This window comes from Rana temporaria, chromosome 8 (genome assembly GCF_905171775.1).
Source record: "Rana temporaria chromosome 8, aRanTem1.1, whole genome shotgun sequence".
Lineage (NCBI taxonomy): Eukaryota > Metazoa > Chordata > Amphibia > Anura > Ranidae > Rana > Rana temporaria.
The window spans coordinates 49,167,228-49,184,842 of record NC_053496.1 but is presented as its reverse complement, the minus strand read 5'-3'; the positions used below and the strand labels follow the sequence as shown (position 1 = coordinate 49,184,842).

The following is a 17,615-nucleotide window of genomic DNA, read 5'->3' as shown; positions in this document are numbered from 1 at the left end:
GAGCTCCACAGTGTCCGGCAATGAGCACAGAGCACACTAGAGGACATCGGTCCCTCAGGCCACCCCCATGAAGTCCGTTTCTGATTGTTTGGCCAGAGACATTAACACCAGTGGCCTGTTGGAGGTCATTTTGTAGGGCTCTGACAGTGCTCATCCTGTTCCTCCTTGCACAAAGGAGCAGATATCGGTCCTGCTGATGGGTTAAGGACCTTCTACGGCTCTGTCCAACTCTACTAGAGTAACTGACCGTCTCCTGGAATCTCCTCCATGCTCTTGACACGGCAAACCTTCTGGCAATGACACGTATTGGTGTGCCATCCTGGAGGAGTTGGCCTGCCTGTGCAACCTTTATAGGGTCCAAGCATCGCCTCATGCTACCAGTAGTGACACTGACCCTAGCCAAATGCAAAACTAGTGAAAAACAATCAGAAAAGATGAGTGGAAAAAAAAAAAAAAAAAAAAAAAAACACATTCCTGTTTTGGAGGTTATCGCATTGTTGCCCATCTAGTGCACCTGTCTCAATTAACAGCAAAGCAGCTGAAATTGATAAATAACCCCCTCTACTACTTTACTGACCAGATCTCTCTCCACCCACACACCATCTTAGGCCAAAATGTATTCTGCTACATATTTTGGGGTAAACCCCCCCCCCCAAAATGAACGTATATAGATTGTTGACGCTATAACTTTTGCGCAAACCAAAGCATGTGCTGTATATTGAAATTTAAGCGAATGTTTTACTAGTAATGGCTGCAAATCGGCAACTTCTAGCAGGACTGCGATATTGCAGTGGACATTGACGATTGACACTCTGTGGGAATCAGCCACACTAGTACAGTGGCAGTGCATCATTTTTGGCACTGACCACCATTAATGACAAAGGCCTGGAAGGGGCAACCAAAAGGGTTAAATGTGTGCCTAGCCAGCGTTTACTATGTGATGGATTTTCAGGGGAAAAAAAATAAAATAAAAAAATCCATCAATTTCCTGCTGACAGGACCGAGTTCTGCCTCAATTATGCACCTGTTCCGCTGATAAGCTGTGATGCAAAACTAGTTGGATGGCCACAAACTTGACGTATTTCACGCCCGCTGATGCCAGCAAGGCTCCATGAATTTTGAATGCTTTTTATTGCTCTGAATCAGATTAATACCTTATGGCGTTTTTAATAGATGTATACTAGCTATATTCCAGCTATGTGCAGCCTATGTTCCTTTTCCTCTATGGCGACTGAGTTGGATCCAAAGTTGTGGCGTTGGTATTGGGTGACCATAGGTTGAAACCCCGTGGACCATACTGGTCCATTTGGAGGCACCCAGAGGGGTTTATAATTTCTCATTTGTATTTGATCTCTAATTGGGGATCACAAACATCTGGTAAGAGGCTTGATTACAGTGGAGGGCATCTGTGTACGGTAGAATTCCTTAACAATTCATCTGGTTTGCCACCCAGTGGGATATATCTCAAGAATTAGATACACCTTCTTTCCACTATAATCTTTCATTGCTATTGGCACATGACTTATTTCCATATTGAATCTTCTAGACCATTCCATTCACTGATTGTATATTGATACATTTTTAGCATAGTAACCATAAGCTCACTATTTATGTATACATGTTTTTACATCACTTGGTATTCATGCGATATACCGATGCAGCCCTTAGATAACACCTGGGCTTTGAGTTGGGATATCTGAATGATGCTTGCAGCTGCAGGTTTCAGATAACCCAACTCAAAGCCCAGGACATCGTATGAGGTACTGTGGTGCGCTAAAGTGCAAGGAGATATAATTTCAGCAAGTTACCGGCGATTCCCTGCACCGCAACAATCATAGGAGGTCCCACCACCCTCCGATACCTCTACCGGATCACCAATGCGATAGAGTTTTAGAAGAAATCCACCAGCGGCAGAAATTCATCATAGAAAATACAGTCGACCAGATGGTCCCCGGCAGTCTGACCTTTGGAGGCTGGGCACAAAGTTACTGTGTCACGTCCATATCTAGCAGTTGTATACACCGCCGTGTACGTGGCTGGGAAGCCGAGAATTTTTATCTCAGGCTTTCCAGCCACGAGGAAATATGGGGTCTTCTGGAACCCACATCTCTCCATAAGAGGACCTGTCATGCCCTATTCCTATTACAAGTGAGGTTTACATTCCTTGTAACAGGAATAAAAGTGAATTTTTTTTTTTTTTTTTTTTAAAGCGCACCCACCCCTGTATGCTTGCAGAAGCAAACGCATACATACGTTGCACCCACATATGCATGAAGGCAACTAAAACCCTTCTCTGCAGTAGCCCACCCAAATCTTACCTGAGCTACATTGTGATCCAGTGATTTGCATGACAGACTCTGGGGACTCACTCCCCATTGGCTCCTGCTGCTGTCAATCACAGCCAGTAAGCCAATGAGATGAAAGGGGCAAGGCTTGCTCTGGTTACACTTGGCAGGAGGGAGGGGCCTGGCGCACCACCGGGGGATTTAAGAGGGGGTCCAGTCTGCTCTGTGCAAAACCATCTCACAGAGCAGGCAAGTTTAACCCTTTCATGACTAAGCCTATTTCTGACATTTGTAGGTAGATTCACGTAGGGGCGCCTAAAGTTAAGGTCGGCGTAGCCTAGCGTGTTTACACTACGCCGCCTTAAGTAAGAGGAAAGTACATGATTCAGAAAGCACTTACCTCCTTACTTAGGGCGGCGTAGTGTAAACACGGCGGGCGTAAGGGCGCCTAATTCAAATGGGTTGGGGGGGCGTGTTTAATGCTAATGAGGCTTGACCTCACATTTTTTTTACGTTATTTCTTACTGCGCATGCGCCGGGCGCCTACATTTCCCAGGGCGCATTGCGGCTAAGTACGCCGTACGGGCCTATTGATTTCGACGCGGACGTAAATCCCAATTCGCGGACGACTTACGAAAACAACGTTAAAATTTCGAATTTCGCGGCGGCCATACTTAACATTGGCTAGTCCACTAGAGCATATCTCTAACTTTAGGCGGCCTATCCCTTACGGAAACGTAATTCAACGGCGTAGGCCTGGCGTACAATCGTGAATCGGCGTATCCCCTCATTTACATAATCTACGCCGGCCGCAATGGAAGCGCCACCTAGCGGTCAGCCAAAGCATTGCAATCTAAGATAGGACGGCGCAAGCCGTCCTATCTTAGATATGTTTAAGTGTATCTCGGTTTGAGAATACACTTAAAACATAGGTCGGCTTAGATTCAGAGTTAGGTCGGCTTATCTGTAGATAAGCCGGCCTAACTCTTTGTGAATCTACCTAATGGTGTTTACAAGTTAAAGTCCGTATTTGCTAGATAATTACTTAGAACCCCCAATCTTTTTTTAGCAGAGAATCTAGAGAATAAAATGGCCATATTTTATGTTACAAGGTATTTGTGCAGCAGTGTTTTAAAAGCAAATTTTTTGGAAAAATTTACTTTAATGAATTAAAAAAATGTTTTAAAGCAAAGTTAGCCCAATTTTTGTATAATGTAAAAGATGTTACGCCGAGTAGATAGATACCAAACATGTAATGACTTATAATTGCACGCACTCGTGGACTGACAAACTACAGTACCTAAAAATCTCCATAGGTGACGCTTTAATTTTTTTTATGGTTACCAGGTTAGAGTTACAGAGGAGATCTATGGCTAAAATTATTGCTCTTGCTTTGACGATACCTCACATGTGTGATTTGAACACCGTTTACATATGCGGGCGTGACTTCCGTATACGTTTTCTTTGCTGCGCGAGCTTGCAAGCTTTTCTTTATACAATATAAAATTGTGTTTTAAAAAAAAAAAAAAATTGATCACTTTTATTGCTGTCACAAGGAATGTAAACATCCCTTGTGACAGTTACTCTTTATGGAGGGATCGGGGGTCTAAAAGATCCCCAATCCCTCCTTTGCACTTCAAAGTATTCAGATCACCGATTCTGAATACTGTGTTTTTTTTAATCTGGCACTATTGGCAGCCGAGTAACCCGGAAGTGATGTCATGACGTTGCTTCTGTGTTTACATTGGAGACTGAATCAAAGCCGTTTGCGGCTTCGATTCAGTCTCTCTAGTCGCCGCATCATGGATCGGGTCTCCCGGTGGGACGGGAAGCCTGGTAAGAGTAGTGGAGGCGGCGGCTTGTAGCCGCATCGCTTGTTATACCTGGAAAGCCAATTGCCGGCTCTAAAAATGCCTGCATCATGCCGGTATAACCCCCGATAGCCGAGGACATATATCTGCATACACTCGGCGGGAAAGGGATAAGATATATAAAAAAAAAAATAACCACACACACACACAAACCCCAACCTTTTACTATACTTTAAAGTAAAACTATAGGCAACCCCCACCCATTTTGGAGAGAGTAAGGGAGGGTTGTAACCCATATTGGTTTATTTCTTTCACCATCTGTGCCATGTTGGGGACATTAACCTTCTCTTCCTGTGCTATAGAAAAAAAAAAACTTAGTTAGACGTAACGGTATTTCTACGAGTCTTTCAGGACAGCACTTGGAGAGCGCAACTCCACCCACTTCCCAGGAAACACTGCAGCCATTGCTTTAAATTCCGCCCACTTCCACCATGACCTCAGTTAACGAGTACCTCCGGCCATGCTGAAATTAGATAAGCAGAACATAGCAACCATACACATTAGCATTTATACATTAACCTTTATAAAACAGGGAGGGTTATCGGTGCTGTCCTGAAAGACTCGTAGAAATACCTTTACCGTTAAGTCTAACAAGGTTTTCTCACCTCGTCTTTCCAGACAGCACTTGGAGATGATAACCGAGTACTTACTCTAGGGTGGGACCACCGCTTGCAGGACTTTCCTGGCAAAAGATTGCTCCGCTGCTGCGAGCAAATCCATTCTGTAATGGCAAGTGAATGTTGAAAAACTCGTCCACGTGGCTGCTTTACAGATATTTTCTCGTTCCGCCCAGGATGTTGCCATTGCCCTTGTAGAATGAGCCACCACTCCCGTGGGAGGTTCTATATCCATGGCTTTGTAAGCTTCATGGATAGCCATACAAAGCCACCTAGCTAAAGTGTTTTTGGAAGCTCCATAGCCTTTCCGAGCTCCCGAGAACACCACAAAGAGAATTTGCTTTCCTAAATTCACTAGTGATCTCTAGATAGTGTACTAAACACCTTTTCACATCTAAAGTATGAAAATCTTTCTTTCGGACCGGATGGATTTGGAAAAGAATGTAGGAAGAACCATCTCTTGTGTTCTATGAAAAGCTGATGCTACCTTAGGCAGGAAACCCGGATCTGTCCTTAACACAACCCTATCTTGGAAGATGGTCAAAAGGGTTCAATAATTGACAAGGCTTGAAGTTCACTGACTCGCCTAGCTGAAGTGACTGCTACTAGCAAAACCAACTTCAATGTCCAAAACTTGAGTGAGGTCTCTACAGGTGGTTCAAAGGGTCTTTTAGTCAGACCTCTCAGAACAACTGATAGATCCCATTTGGGAAAAAAATCTAAACGGTACAGGCCTAGCCCTGGCTAAAGCCTTAAACTGATAATATAGGGATCCAGAGATAACCTTCTCTCTAGAAAAACCGAAAGTGCAGCAACCTGAGATTTCAGAGTGCTGGCTGCCAAACCCTTGTCCATCCCGTCCTGTAAAAATTCCAGGACCAACAAACTACTTAGAGGACAATCCTTGGACTTACACCAAAAATTTAAAATTTTCCAGGTCTTAAAATAGCCCTGGTAACTTCTTTCCTGCTGCTAAGCAAAGTATTAACTAAACGTTTGGATAATCCCTTTGCTCCTCAGCCAAACCGCAAGCTTTAGATGACTTGCGTCGGGATGTAGAAGGGGACCCTGGAACAGTAAGTCCTTCCTGACTGGAAGTAGCCAATGAGCCTCTATTGCTAGGTCCAACAGGGCTGAAAACCAGGGCCTCTTGGGCCAATAAGGGGCTACTAAAATTAGAGTCGTCCTTTCCTCCTGCAATTTTCTGAGAACTAGCGGGATCAATTGAACCGGGGAAAGGCGTAGCACAAGCGGAAGGACCAACGCTGGGCTAACGCATCCAGTCCCTCTGCTTGGTCCAGCCTGTTGAGGGAGAAAAAACGTGGGACCTTTGTGTTGGTTTGAGATGCGAACAGGTCTTTTTGGGGAGTTCCCCACCTGTCCACTATTTCCTGAAACACCTCTTGGTTTAGGCTCCATTCGGACTCCAGAACCCTCTGTCTGCTCAAAAAATCCGCCAGATGGTTCAGGTTGCCCTTCAGGTGTACCGCAGACAAGGATGCCACATTTACTTCTGCCCAATACAGAATTTGCAAGGCCAGATTCAGGAGACACCTGCTTCTCGTGCCCCCCTGCCTTGAAATATATGCCACTGCCGTGGCATTGTCCGATAGGACTTGGACATGTTGACTCTGAAGAACTTGACTGAAGGCCCCTAGTCCCATGAAAATGGCTCTCAACTCCCTCCAATTGGAGGATCTCCTGGAATCCTCCCTTGACCAGGATCCCTGGGCCATCTGGCTCTCGAGATGGGCGCCCCACCCCCAGGAACTTTCATCCGTTGTTAGGATCTTTGTCGTGGGAAAGGTCCATAACAGACCCAGACTCAGATTTGCTCGAGTCCTCCACCACCAAAGTTTTCTTTTTACCTGAGGTGGGATCAAAAACAGTTTTTCCAGGGATTCCCCGAAAGACCAGTTTTGAATGATCGCCAGCTGGAGATCTCTTGCATGGAGACGGGCCCACTGAACTGCTGGAATAGAGGCTGTGAGGAGACCCAGAGTGGACATAGCTGTCCGGAAAGTTACTGGGAGATTTGTCTGTACTGCCTTTACTGCTGCTTGTACTTTGACAATTTTTTCCTCCGGAAGGAAGATTTTTTCCTGAACCGAGTCTATGGAATACCCCAGAAAGACTAATCGCTTGAGAGGGAACCAGGTTCGACTTTTCTTTGTTTAAAATCCAACCTAATTCCTCTAAATGGGACCGAGTTCTCCTCAGGTCTCTGAGCAACCGATCCTCTGATTTGGCAAACAGCAGGAGGTCGTCCAGGTATGGGATCACAGATACTCCCTCCAACCTGAGTGGCGCTAATGCTTCTGCCACTACCTTCGTGAAAACTCTGGGGGAGGAGGAGAGCCCGAAAGGGAGGGCTCTGAACTGAAAGTGTTTCACCTCCTTCCCCGTCCTGATCGCCAAGCGAAGGAAGCGTTGCGAAGAGGCTCTTATTGGGACATGCAGGTATGCATCTCTCAGATCTATCGAAGCAAGAAAGCATCCTGATGGGAGAAGCTTCCTTACCAAATAGATGGAGTCCATCCTGAATTTTTTGTAACGGATTGACTTGTTCAGGATTTTTAAGTTCAGAATCAATCAGAACTTTCCTGATGGCTTCCTCACTAAGAACACGTGGGAGTAACACCCCAAACCCTCCTCGTGCTGGGGTACAGGAGTGATAACCCTTTGCTGAAGAAATTCTTTTATCAGTGTCATCATAGCCTGAGATTTCACCTGATCTCTGGGCAACTGAGTCACATAAAACCGGGACAGTGGATTCTCCGAAAAGTCGCTACTTCCCACTGTGGGAGAAAAGACTGAAGACGCCCTCCCACAGCTGAGAGACCATCATTGGGGTTTTGTGGGCTGACTGGGGAATGAAACACCCCTGGCTTCCCTCGGGGGCCGCCAGGACTTACCACCTCTTTGTGCCTCCTTTGAATTTTGGGACTGGAAAAAAAGAACGAAAATTCTTCTTAGTTTGTGGCACTGCTTTCTTTAAAGGAAAAGCTTTCTTCCCGTCTGCTGTTCTGTCTAGAACCGCCTCTAGACCAGAACCAAACACTTAGTCCCCCTCAAAAGGCAGACCACATAGCTTCACCTTTGACGCTGCGTCCCCTGACCAAGTCTTAACCCATAAGGCTCTCCTAGCCGAGTTAATTAAAGCCGAGGACCTAGCCGACATCCTTATCGATTCAGCCGAGGCATCCGCCATGTACCCTACAGCGTTCACTAAGACTGGAAGGGACTCTAGAAGTTCTCTGCGAGGGGTACCTGCCTCAATATGGCTTTTTAACTTATCCAGCCAATGTTCCAGGTTCCTGGCTACTACTGTAGACGCCATAGCAGGCTTGAGGTTGGCTAGTGTGGAATCCCACGCCTTTTTCAAAAGAGCATCAGCTCTTTTGTCCATGTTATCTTTTTAGGCACCCATGTCCTCAAAAGCTAAATCAGTGTTACGCGACACTTTTGAAAAAGCTGCGTCAAGTCTGGGTTTCTTATTCCAGACCTGCGCTTCATCTTCATCAAAAGGGAACCTTCTTTTCAAAGATTTAGAGAAGGGGGCCCTCTCTGGATCCTTCCATTCCCTTCTGATGGCATCTGATAAAACTGTGTACCGGAAAAGTCGTGTGTTTAACCTCACCTAACCCCTGGTACATTTTGTCGTGTAACGACAACTGGGCCTTGTCTTCCTTAATATTAAGGGTAGCATGAATAGTTTTTAGGAGGTCGTCTACCACCTCTAAAGACAACTTGTAACGCGAAGAGGATTTATCTCTATCGTTGTCCTCCTCTGCATCAGACCCTGAAACCACACTTTTAGGTTCCTCATCCTCAGACTCACTAGCTGCCCCCCCCCCCTGGGAACTAGTGGAAGCTCTAGGAGTTGAATGTGAAACCGGACGCTTTCCTAGGAAGGAACGGAACGATGAAAAAGTCTCCTCCAATTCCTTCCTGAAGGAGGAAAGCATCTCATTTGGTTGTTCAGAGGGTGTACTGGCGGAGGCTTCCTCTCTAACCAAATCTGAAATGCAAGTTTTGCATAATGGCTTATGCCATGACCCCCTAAGGGAATTTTTGCAAACGGCACACTTTCTCTTAGACGGTGGCAATGCATCCTTAACCTTTTCTTTACATTTCTGAAAAACATCAAAAAACAACAACGCTATGCTTACTTTTTGTGTATCAGACCATAGCAAACAAATATGCCACCACAGACAGTGAACAAAACACTCATTCCCCATCACCGCTGTGAAAACACAAACAAAGCATTTCTCCCAAAGACATTCATAAGGGATAGTGCTGCAGGCTCCCCTCCCCCTTAAGGGACAACAGGAGGGACACAGAACCCAGGAATATGGAAACCGCTGTTCCTACCTGGGCCAGGCTGGTGCTTGTGGCTCCTGCTCCCGCCACCTCCGCTGCTTCTGTCTCCCAGCGTGTAGCAGTCGTCTGGTTCTTCCATTTAAATCTTTTCGGTTAACCTAGTCGCCACGAGGACCGGAAGTGCACCACCAAGGCCGCCTCCCCCTCTGCGCTCCAGCAGCTGGAACCGGAAGCTGCCGCGCACCGCCGGAAGTTCCGCCCCCCCCGGAAATGATGTCGCCCGCCATCCGGAATGGCTCCACGTGAACCCGGAACAGGCACCTGACCTGTTCCTTTAGCCCACGCTGGCCGCCTATGGGAGCAGACACTTCCAGCAGTCTTCGCCCTCGCCGGGCTCGAGAGGGGAGAGCACCGGAGCATCCCCCACCTGTCAGAGGGGATGCTGGGTCTGCCTAGAATGAACAAAACCGACCGCAGGTATGCCTTTGCCACCTCCACCTGGAGAGAGTACAGCACACCCCTGGTTCCCTGCAGCGCTTCCACCATGGCCGGAGGAAAAACAACTGAGGTCATGGTGGAAGTGGGCGGAATTTAAAGCAATGGCTGCAGTGTTTCCTGGGAAGTGGGTGGAGCTGCGCTCTCTCCAAATGCTGTCCTGAAAGACGAGGTGAGAAAAAAGGAAGTGAGGAAATCCCTGAAAATTAAGAATGCCTTGGGAACCCCCAGCTCATCAGAACTAGTGTACCCCAAAATTCGTTGTTTACTTTCAATAGTGGTAAAACAGGACAAAGAGGCAGAGTCTCCCCAATGGGGACACAATCAAGACCTGACAGGTGTTCTACTCCATAAAGTATTGCTTTTAGTTGTTAAACCTTGTGTGACAGCTCCTTATTACAGAAGAGACAGGAAATGGGGCATGTGGCATGCACAGCTCAGCACACTTAGGCTAAATCTCTTGGTTTTCCCAATGTGGCTACTAAGGAATATATTTTAATTAATGTTTTCATGCCTGGAATTTGAACTCAATGGACTTCAGAACAGTCTATATGGTCACCCTTGATTTGCCATTTTCTCATACTTACCGAGCAGCGACCGTGAAGTTTACAACGTTTTGCAATACAGAGATCGAATTTGGGGATTCCACATTCAAACTGAACCTGGGTAGCACTGAAAGGCACAGCAAAACTGAATTAAACACTTTTACCAATACAAAGAATGCAAAACTATAATCTCAGATTTGAAATAATTATAAAGCCAAAAGTTTTTGGACAGACATAAGATTTTAGTAGAATAGCCATGTTGGAGAAATGTTGTCACATGCATCCCTGCCCCCCTTGTACATGCAGCTGCAGAGTGGGGAATATCCCACTGAGGGCTTATTGGCCCAGCCCTGACAGCCGACTTCCAGGTATGGCTAGAACCTGGAGCTGAACCCAAGCTCATCCTTAGTAAAAGACATTTTTCTTTCCCAGTTCAATTCTTTCAGTGACGTGCCCCAACATTAAAACTGAAGAAGCTACTAGGATGAGTAGAAAAAAGTCTTCAACATTACAGAATAAGTCCATTTGATTAGGACTGACTGCTACTAGCTATAACCATGACCTGTATTAGCAGGGGTCTCTTAAGGGCCAGTTCTTCAGGCTTTTGGAAAAGGGGGGAGGGGGGACTCTGTACGGTGGCCAGAGGGAGTAAAAACTGCCCCATGGTTGGCATCACCAGGGGTTAGGAATAGTGCCCCATGGTTGGCATCAGTGGGCAAGATGGTGTCTCAAGGGCCGGATAGAGGCAAGCAAAGGGCAGTTTGGAGACCACATCTCTAGAACATTAATCTGAAGTGATCCACAGATCTATGAAATGTCTAGTAGTTACTGTATTCTATTGTGACTATATTGTATAATAGTTACCATATTCTTCTACTGTAAAATATAGTGACAAGGGAGCACTGGATTCTCGCTCAGCAGTGAAGCTGTAGGAACCAGGAGGAGCATCTTTGATTAAGTTGAAATTCATTTCAGACACTCCACGCTGCATTTCTGGTTTCGTCCATTGCTTGATAATGGTCCTTGAAGGATCCTAAAGGAGGAATAAATGTTACCAAGATTAGGAGCATCAAGACTACTTTTTTCATGAAGTAGCTAATTAGTGAATAAATGTAATCGCTTGTACCACTTTACTGGAGAGCAGACACATAGCACCCTCTACTTAGGTATGTGCTAGGAGGTGAAATTTGTGAGGTCAAGTAAATTTAGGCAGGCCTAGATGGAAGCTTTGTGGTTTGGGAGTGGCTCACAAACCATATCACTCCACTGTTGCCTCCCCTTTCCTTTTAGAGGATTCTAGAAGAAAGGCGAAGAGAGATGGAGCTGTCTGGATGGAGCACTAGGCTGTCAGGACCTTTGAGGGTGCTTCCCGTTCTGGGGGGGGGACCTTGGGCCTGGAACTCAGGTGCAGGACAGATCCATTCAGGAACACATGAAGAATCTAAACAGAAGGCACAGAGCGGAGTCAGACGACAGTGGGAGATAATACTGCAGGGCAAGTCTTCAGGAGGGAACCACTGGTGTGTGCAGCCAGAAGGGTTGGTAAGTGACGTGCGCCATCGAGAGTACTGGAGAGGCATGCCAGGGAGGACTGAGAGGAAACAGTCAGAGCTGGGTGTGGAGCCAGGGAGGATTGCAATGTTACAGGCAGTGAAGTCGGGCTGGCAGGACCTAAAGAGGACTTCCTGGAGCAGTAGTCCACCATAGGACAGCTAGCACTAAAGACTTTCTATCCTATTTGTGCTACATTAAAAAGGGATCCTGCCTGCAAATGGCAATTTCCAGGGCCTGACTCAGTCAGTTTTGGGCTCAACTGCATGCTAGCTGTACCTGGAAGAGGAGAGAGGGAGAGTCTGCAAGCAATAGTTGTGCTAGAGGAGACTGGAGTTGTAAAGTATATACAATTGTCCCAACTGATTGAAATACAATCAACCAATTGTTCGTTCTGAGCATCTCATATTCCTATCCAAGTTCAAATCCCTCAAAAATACAAAAACAAGAACATGATTGTTCGTCTCCAAGGGGATTGGGAAGGGAATGCCAGGCTGGGCAGGGTGACAGGTGGGCCACAACTGTCAGTAGCCTCTACAGGGGGTACTGACACACACCCCAAGCAAGCATGGATGACAGCAATTGTAAGTGTAGCTTTAGCAACTCCCATATGTCCATCCTGAGTTCCTGACAAGTTGCCCTTTTAGAAGACTTACCAACAACCTTAAAGTTGAAGTTCTAGTTCCTAAAAAGTCAACATGACCTGGCCTTTAAACAAATTTGATGTGCAGGCACCCTGTGGTGACCAAGTATATTTTGGTAGAATGTAGTAGAAATTCCACTTTTATAGCTTCCACCAGGGCAAGAGGTGAGGGGAACACATGCAATGGAGACAAATGTTATGGTGTCAACTGTCTAAGAGCAAAGACAGACTTTGCAGGACAAAGTTAAACTACAAATACACACTTTAATCCCCATTCTCTCAAGCGCCAAGCCCTGCTTCTCTGTCTTTCAGTTACAAAGTTAAAAGACTAGGACTTTATTCCAGTTATGGAAATATTGTATACAGTTACATTGTCCAGCTTGGATCAATGCAAGTGTGCATGCCATACCCATTGGCCCAAATGTGGAAGCGAACAGTCACTATAGTAGGGCGCCATTTACAGAATGCCTTGTATTTAAGTGGGGGACAGCGACATTATCGCCACCTCATCCATTGAACACTTAGGGCCAGATTCACGTAGAAATGGGCTACGCTGCGGCGCAACGTATCCCATTTACGTTACACCGCCGCAAGTTTACAGCATAAGTGCCTGATTCACAAAGCACTTACCTGTAAACTTGTGGCGGCGGAGCGCAAATCCGCCTGGCGCAAGCCCGCCTCATTCAAATGTGGCGGGGACCATTTAAATTAGGCGCGTTCCCACGCCAAACGTACTGCGCATGCTCCGTCCCTAAAATTTCCCGACGTGCATTGCGCTAAATGACGTCGCAAGGACGTCATTGGTTTCGACGTTAACGTAAATGGCGTCCAGCGCCATTCACGGACGACTTACGCAAACGACGTGGAATTTAAAAATTCGACGCGGGAACAACGGCCATACTTGACATTGGTTAGACCACCTAGAGCGGGGTTATGCAATTAGCGGACCTCCAGCTGTTGCAGAACTACGATTCCCATGAGGCATAGCAAGACTCTGACAGCCACAAGCATGACACCGAGTCAGAGGCATGATGGGACTTGTAGTTTTGCAACATCTGGAGGTCCGCTAATTGCATATCCCTGACCTAGAGGGCATGCTTAGTTTTACGCAACGTATCTCTACGGAAACTACGTAAATTTAGAGCGACGGGCAAAGCGGACGTTCGTGAATCGGCGTAACTAGTCATTTGCATATTCTACGCCGACCGCAATGGAATCGCCACCTAGCGGCCGGCCTTGAATTGCAGCATAAGATCCGATGTCGGATCTTAGGGCTATCTATGCGTAACCTGATTCTATGAATCAGCCGCATAGATACGACAATCGTATCTCAGAGATACGACGGCATATCAGGAGATACGTGTCGTATCTCTTGTGAATCTGGCCCTTAGCTTGAATGTTTTCTTTGGGTGAAGTCAAAAAAAGGTAAGGAAAAAAAAAAAAAAGTCTGGCCCATAACAACCCAATTCCAGCTGACAGTTTCTCACTTGTGTCTGAATAAAGAGCAGCTGTAATCTGGTTCCTGTGGACAACATATTTTTCATTTTTCATCCACTGTAAGCAATGCAATCAGGAAATATTTAAGGGCTACATTTCTTACCTTCAGGAAAATTGTTGGGAACTGTAAAAAGAAAAAAAAATTATATATAAATATATTTTTGGGTTATAGCAATATAAACATATTGAACTTTCATAAAATTGGCTTTGCAGGTGGAATTTTTTGTCTTATTGACCAAATCGCCTTCAGTTCTATTAAAGAATTATCACTTTACATAATTCAGTTCCCAATAGAACAAAGTACATACAGTATGTTGTTCCATCTTCCTGGGAGCCCTTATTACCATCTGTGATAAAAGATAGGGTACTAACCCCCCCCAGCACATGGTTGCCCGACACTGCAGCTAGCAAAGAAATGGCTGCTTTGATAGCAATCGTCTTATCTTCAGCTCCCAGGGCAAGCACTGGCAAGAGGAATGCAGAAGGCAGGGAGGCGCATCAATCCTCACGTTGGACGTTTTCAAAATGCTGGGAGCCAGGCAGCCATCTTTGCTAGCAGTGTCGGTGGATGTGTACCAAGAGGGGACACCATGTCAGACATCACAGTTCATGTGAAAGGACACCTAGGATGATGGGACTCACCTTCTCTAGATTTTTTTTTTTTATTATTAAACCTTCAAACTGTAAAGTCTCCAATTTCCCCAATTGAAAACTGATAGTAAAAGTAAACATATGCATTTCCCCATGCCGGGCAGAATTTAAGCAGCAAGGTTTCCAGATTAGTCACTCACCTTTTCATTCACAGGTTTAAGTTGAGAGTTCATGCAGACAATGCGACAAAATACTGCAAAGAAAGAAAAATAAAATTAGAGATTAGATTTTAGGAGTTTAGGAGAATGGTGTCTCACGTGGGGGCGCTTCCTGCAAGCACAGCATGGGAATAAAGCGAGAGCTAGGGTAGCAGAAGCATGCACAGGGGGGTACAGGCACAGTGGTAAAAAAAAAAAAAAAAAAAAAGGGGGGGGGGGAGGAGTAGGGTAACCTTGATAGTGAGAAGTGGGAAAGGGCATGCAGGTACCAAAGTAATGAAATTCCTCCCCCCAGGCACCACATGGGACACCTGCAATAGATTGGGCTTTGCATACAAATCTTCTAAAACAGTTTCTAGATGAAAAAATCTGACATCACCAATGACCTCTTCAGCTCACAGGGGTCACCTCAAAACATTCCCAACTGCCCTTTTGAGATTGGCAAGGGGAACGGATGCCCAAAGTATTTTTTGGAGGGTGGGAAGGGCCTCACTAAAGCAGGGCTTGTGTAGCACCCTGTAGCTCAAGCAGGGAGCTCCTCACAAATTTACTTGCCAGGAGTAGTTATCCTGGTTGATAGAGATCCTTCAATGTCTCCCCAAGTCTGGCCTTGTTGCACTTTTCTACCACTAGGTGGCTGGGTACTTGGTGGTACTAGATATGAGAAGGACAGCCCAAGGTCAGGTTACTGGTATATGGGCAAGGGTTTTCTTGAATCCGTTGACCTGCTGGGAGCACCTAAATATTAGGGTGGAGTCAGGTGATCTACGTACTGTGCCACCTGGACAGCTGTCTGGGTGGCCATGTGTTGTACACCCCGGGCTGCAAGGCCGGAGGTTAGGCCTGTCCCAGGGGCATCTGGGTGCCAGGCTGTGTGAGGGCCTATCCAGAAGAGGGCAGGTCAGGGATTGCGGCTTGCAGTCCAACCAAAAGTGACAGTTCTGCCAGCCGAAGAACCTGTTGCCACTAAGGGACCACAATGAGTAACTGAAGTACAGTGAGAATAATGCTCCGGAGCGGGCCATGGTGGAGACTCTGGAAACTTCAGGCGGTGATCAAGTCAGGGACCCAACCAGCATAGGTGACGCTTGCAAAGCAGCCTTATGTGTCAAGCCTGGGACCCAGACAGTTAGCAGGGGTGAAACTTGAGAAGTATCTGGAGTGCAAAGCTAGGGACCCAGCAGGGAAGCGTGGATGCCACTTGGAGATACCACCACAAAGATTGGAGGAGCTCAAGGTATTCAGAGTCAGTGAGTCTAGTGAGAGACCGGAAGCTCAGTGTTGAACTACAAGAAGCAGTTGTAGTGAAGCAAATGTTAGGTTTGAGTTAGCAATGTTATAGACCGTTGCCATAGGAGACAGCATGCCTGAATGTGCAGAGGTGGCACCTTTCCCTGTACGGCTGCCCTCTTATCAAAGTCAGAGTTTGCCAATTCAATCTAAAACTACTTAAGGGTGTCCTGGCCCTAACACTACCCCCAAAAATACAAAAAAGAACGGTTGAGGAATAAAACCTCTTTTAAAGCCACGTAGTGTCTGGGGACACACACACACACACAGAAGGATGTCGGCCATCTTTGGCCTTAGAGGCCCTCAATAGACTGGAAGAGGCTAAAGAGTTTGCTACACTTGCATAAAAAAGGTAAACTTTAAAGAAAAGGTCCCTTGTAAGAAACTGGATTCCTCACTAGGACCTGCTGTATGCAAGTGGTTCAGTGCTCTGTAAATAATGCTTGTACAGGGTCCAGCCATATATGATTAATGTTTCAGTCCAAAGCTCATTACATGGGCCAATAAGGTGCCCATTTTTAAACTCGACTCACTATGGTGGCACAGCCTGTGAAACTCAAACATTCAGATAACCAGTTGTCAGCTCACCCTTGTTGCCCGGCTGATAAATGGGTTTGTCCATCTGGAAGATGCAGTTGTTTTTGGAGGGTTTAACAACTACTGGCTTACGCTCCAAGACTTGGGTTTCCTGGCCCTTTGCAGAAAGCAGCAGGGTTACTGGTACAGCTTCGAGTACAATTGGAATCTGGAAAAAAAGTTTTAAGAGTTCAACCAAGGTGACAACTTGCTTCTTTAACCACTTAAGCCCCGGACCATATTGCTGCCTAAAGACCCAAGGGGTTTTTACAGTTCGGGACTGCGTCGCTTTAACAGACAATTGCGCGGTCGTGCGACGTGGCTCCCCAACAAAATTGGCGTCCTTTTTTCCCCACAAATAGAGCTTTCTTTTGGTGGCATTTAATCACCTCTGCGGTTTTTATTTTTTGCGCTTTAAACAAAAATAGAGCGACAATTTTGAAAAAAATGCAATTTTTTTTACTTTTTGCTGTAATAAATATCCCCCAAAAACATAAAAAAAAAAATTTCTCCTCAGTTTAGGCCGATACGTATTCTACCTATTTTTGGTAAAAAAAATTAAAAAATAAAAATAAAATCGCAATAATCGTTTATCGGTTGGTTTGCGCAAAATTTATAGCGTTTACAAAATAGGGAATATTTTTTTGGCATTTTTATTTTTTATTTTTTTACTACTAATGGCGGCGATCAGTGATTTTTTTCGTGACTGCGACATTATGGCGGACACTTCGGACAATTTTGACACATTTTTGGGACAATTGTCATTTTCACAGCAAAAAATGCATTTAAATTGCATTGTTTATTGTGAAAATGACAGTTGCAGTTTGGGAGTTAACCACAGGGGGCGCTGTAGGAGTTAGGGTTTACTTTGTGTGTGTTTACTAGTGTAGGGGGGTGTGGCTGTAGGAATGACGTCATCGATCGTGTCTTCCCTGTAAAAGGGAATGAAGCGATCGATGCGCCGACACAGTGAAGCACGGGGAAGCCGTGTTTACACACGGCTCTCCCCGTTCTTCAGCTCCGGGGAGCGATCGCGACAGCCGCGCCGGCGTCCCGGATCGCTCCCCGAGCGGACCCGACCTCCGCATGTACCGGGGGGGTCCCGATCGGACC

At 46.0% G+C, this 17,615-nt stretch overlaps 1 protein-coding gene across 1 annotated transcript in view; it reads right to left on the bottom strand.

The window, feature by feature from the left end:
• LOC120946914 (ovostatin homolog) overlaps positions 1-17,615 on the bottom strand; it is a 137,191-nt gene that overhangs the window by 98,824 nt on the left and 20,752 nt on the right. The window contains exons 3-7 of the mRNA XM_040361738.1: positions 16,515-16,671; positions 14,619-14,671; positions 13,931-13,951; positions 11,001-11,169; positions 10,179-10,263 (exon numbers count right to left, since the gene is read on the bottom strand). Coding sequence (XP_040217672.1) covers positions 10,179-10,263; positions 11,001-11,169; positions 13,931-13,951; positions 14,619-14,671; positions 16,515-16,671 — 485 coding nt within the window. The remainder of the gene's footprint in view (positions 1-10,178; positions 10,264-11,000; positions 11,170-13,930; positions 13,952-14,618; positions 14,672-16,514; positions 16,672-17,615) is intronic.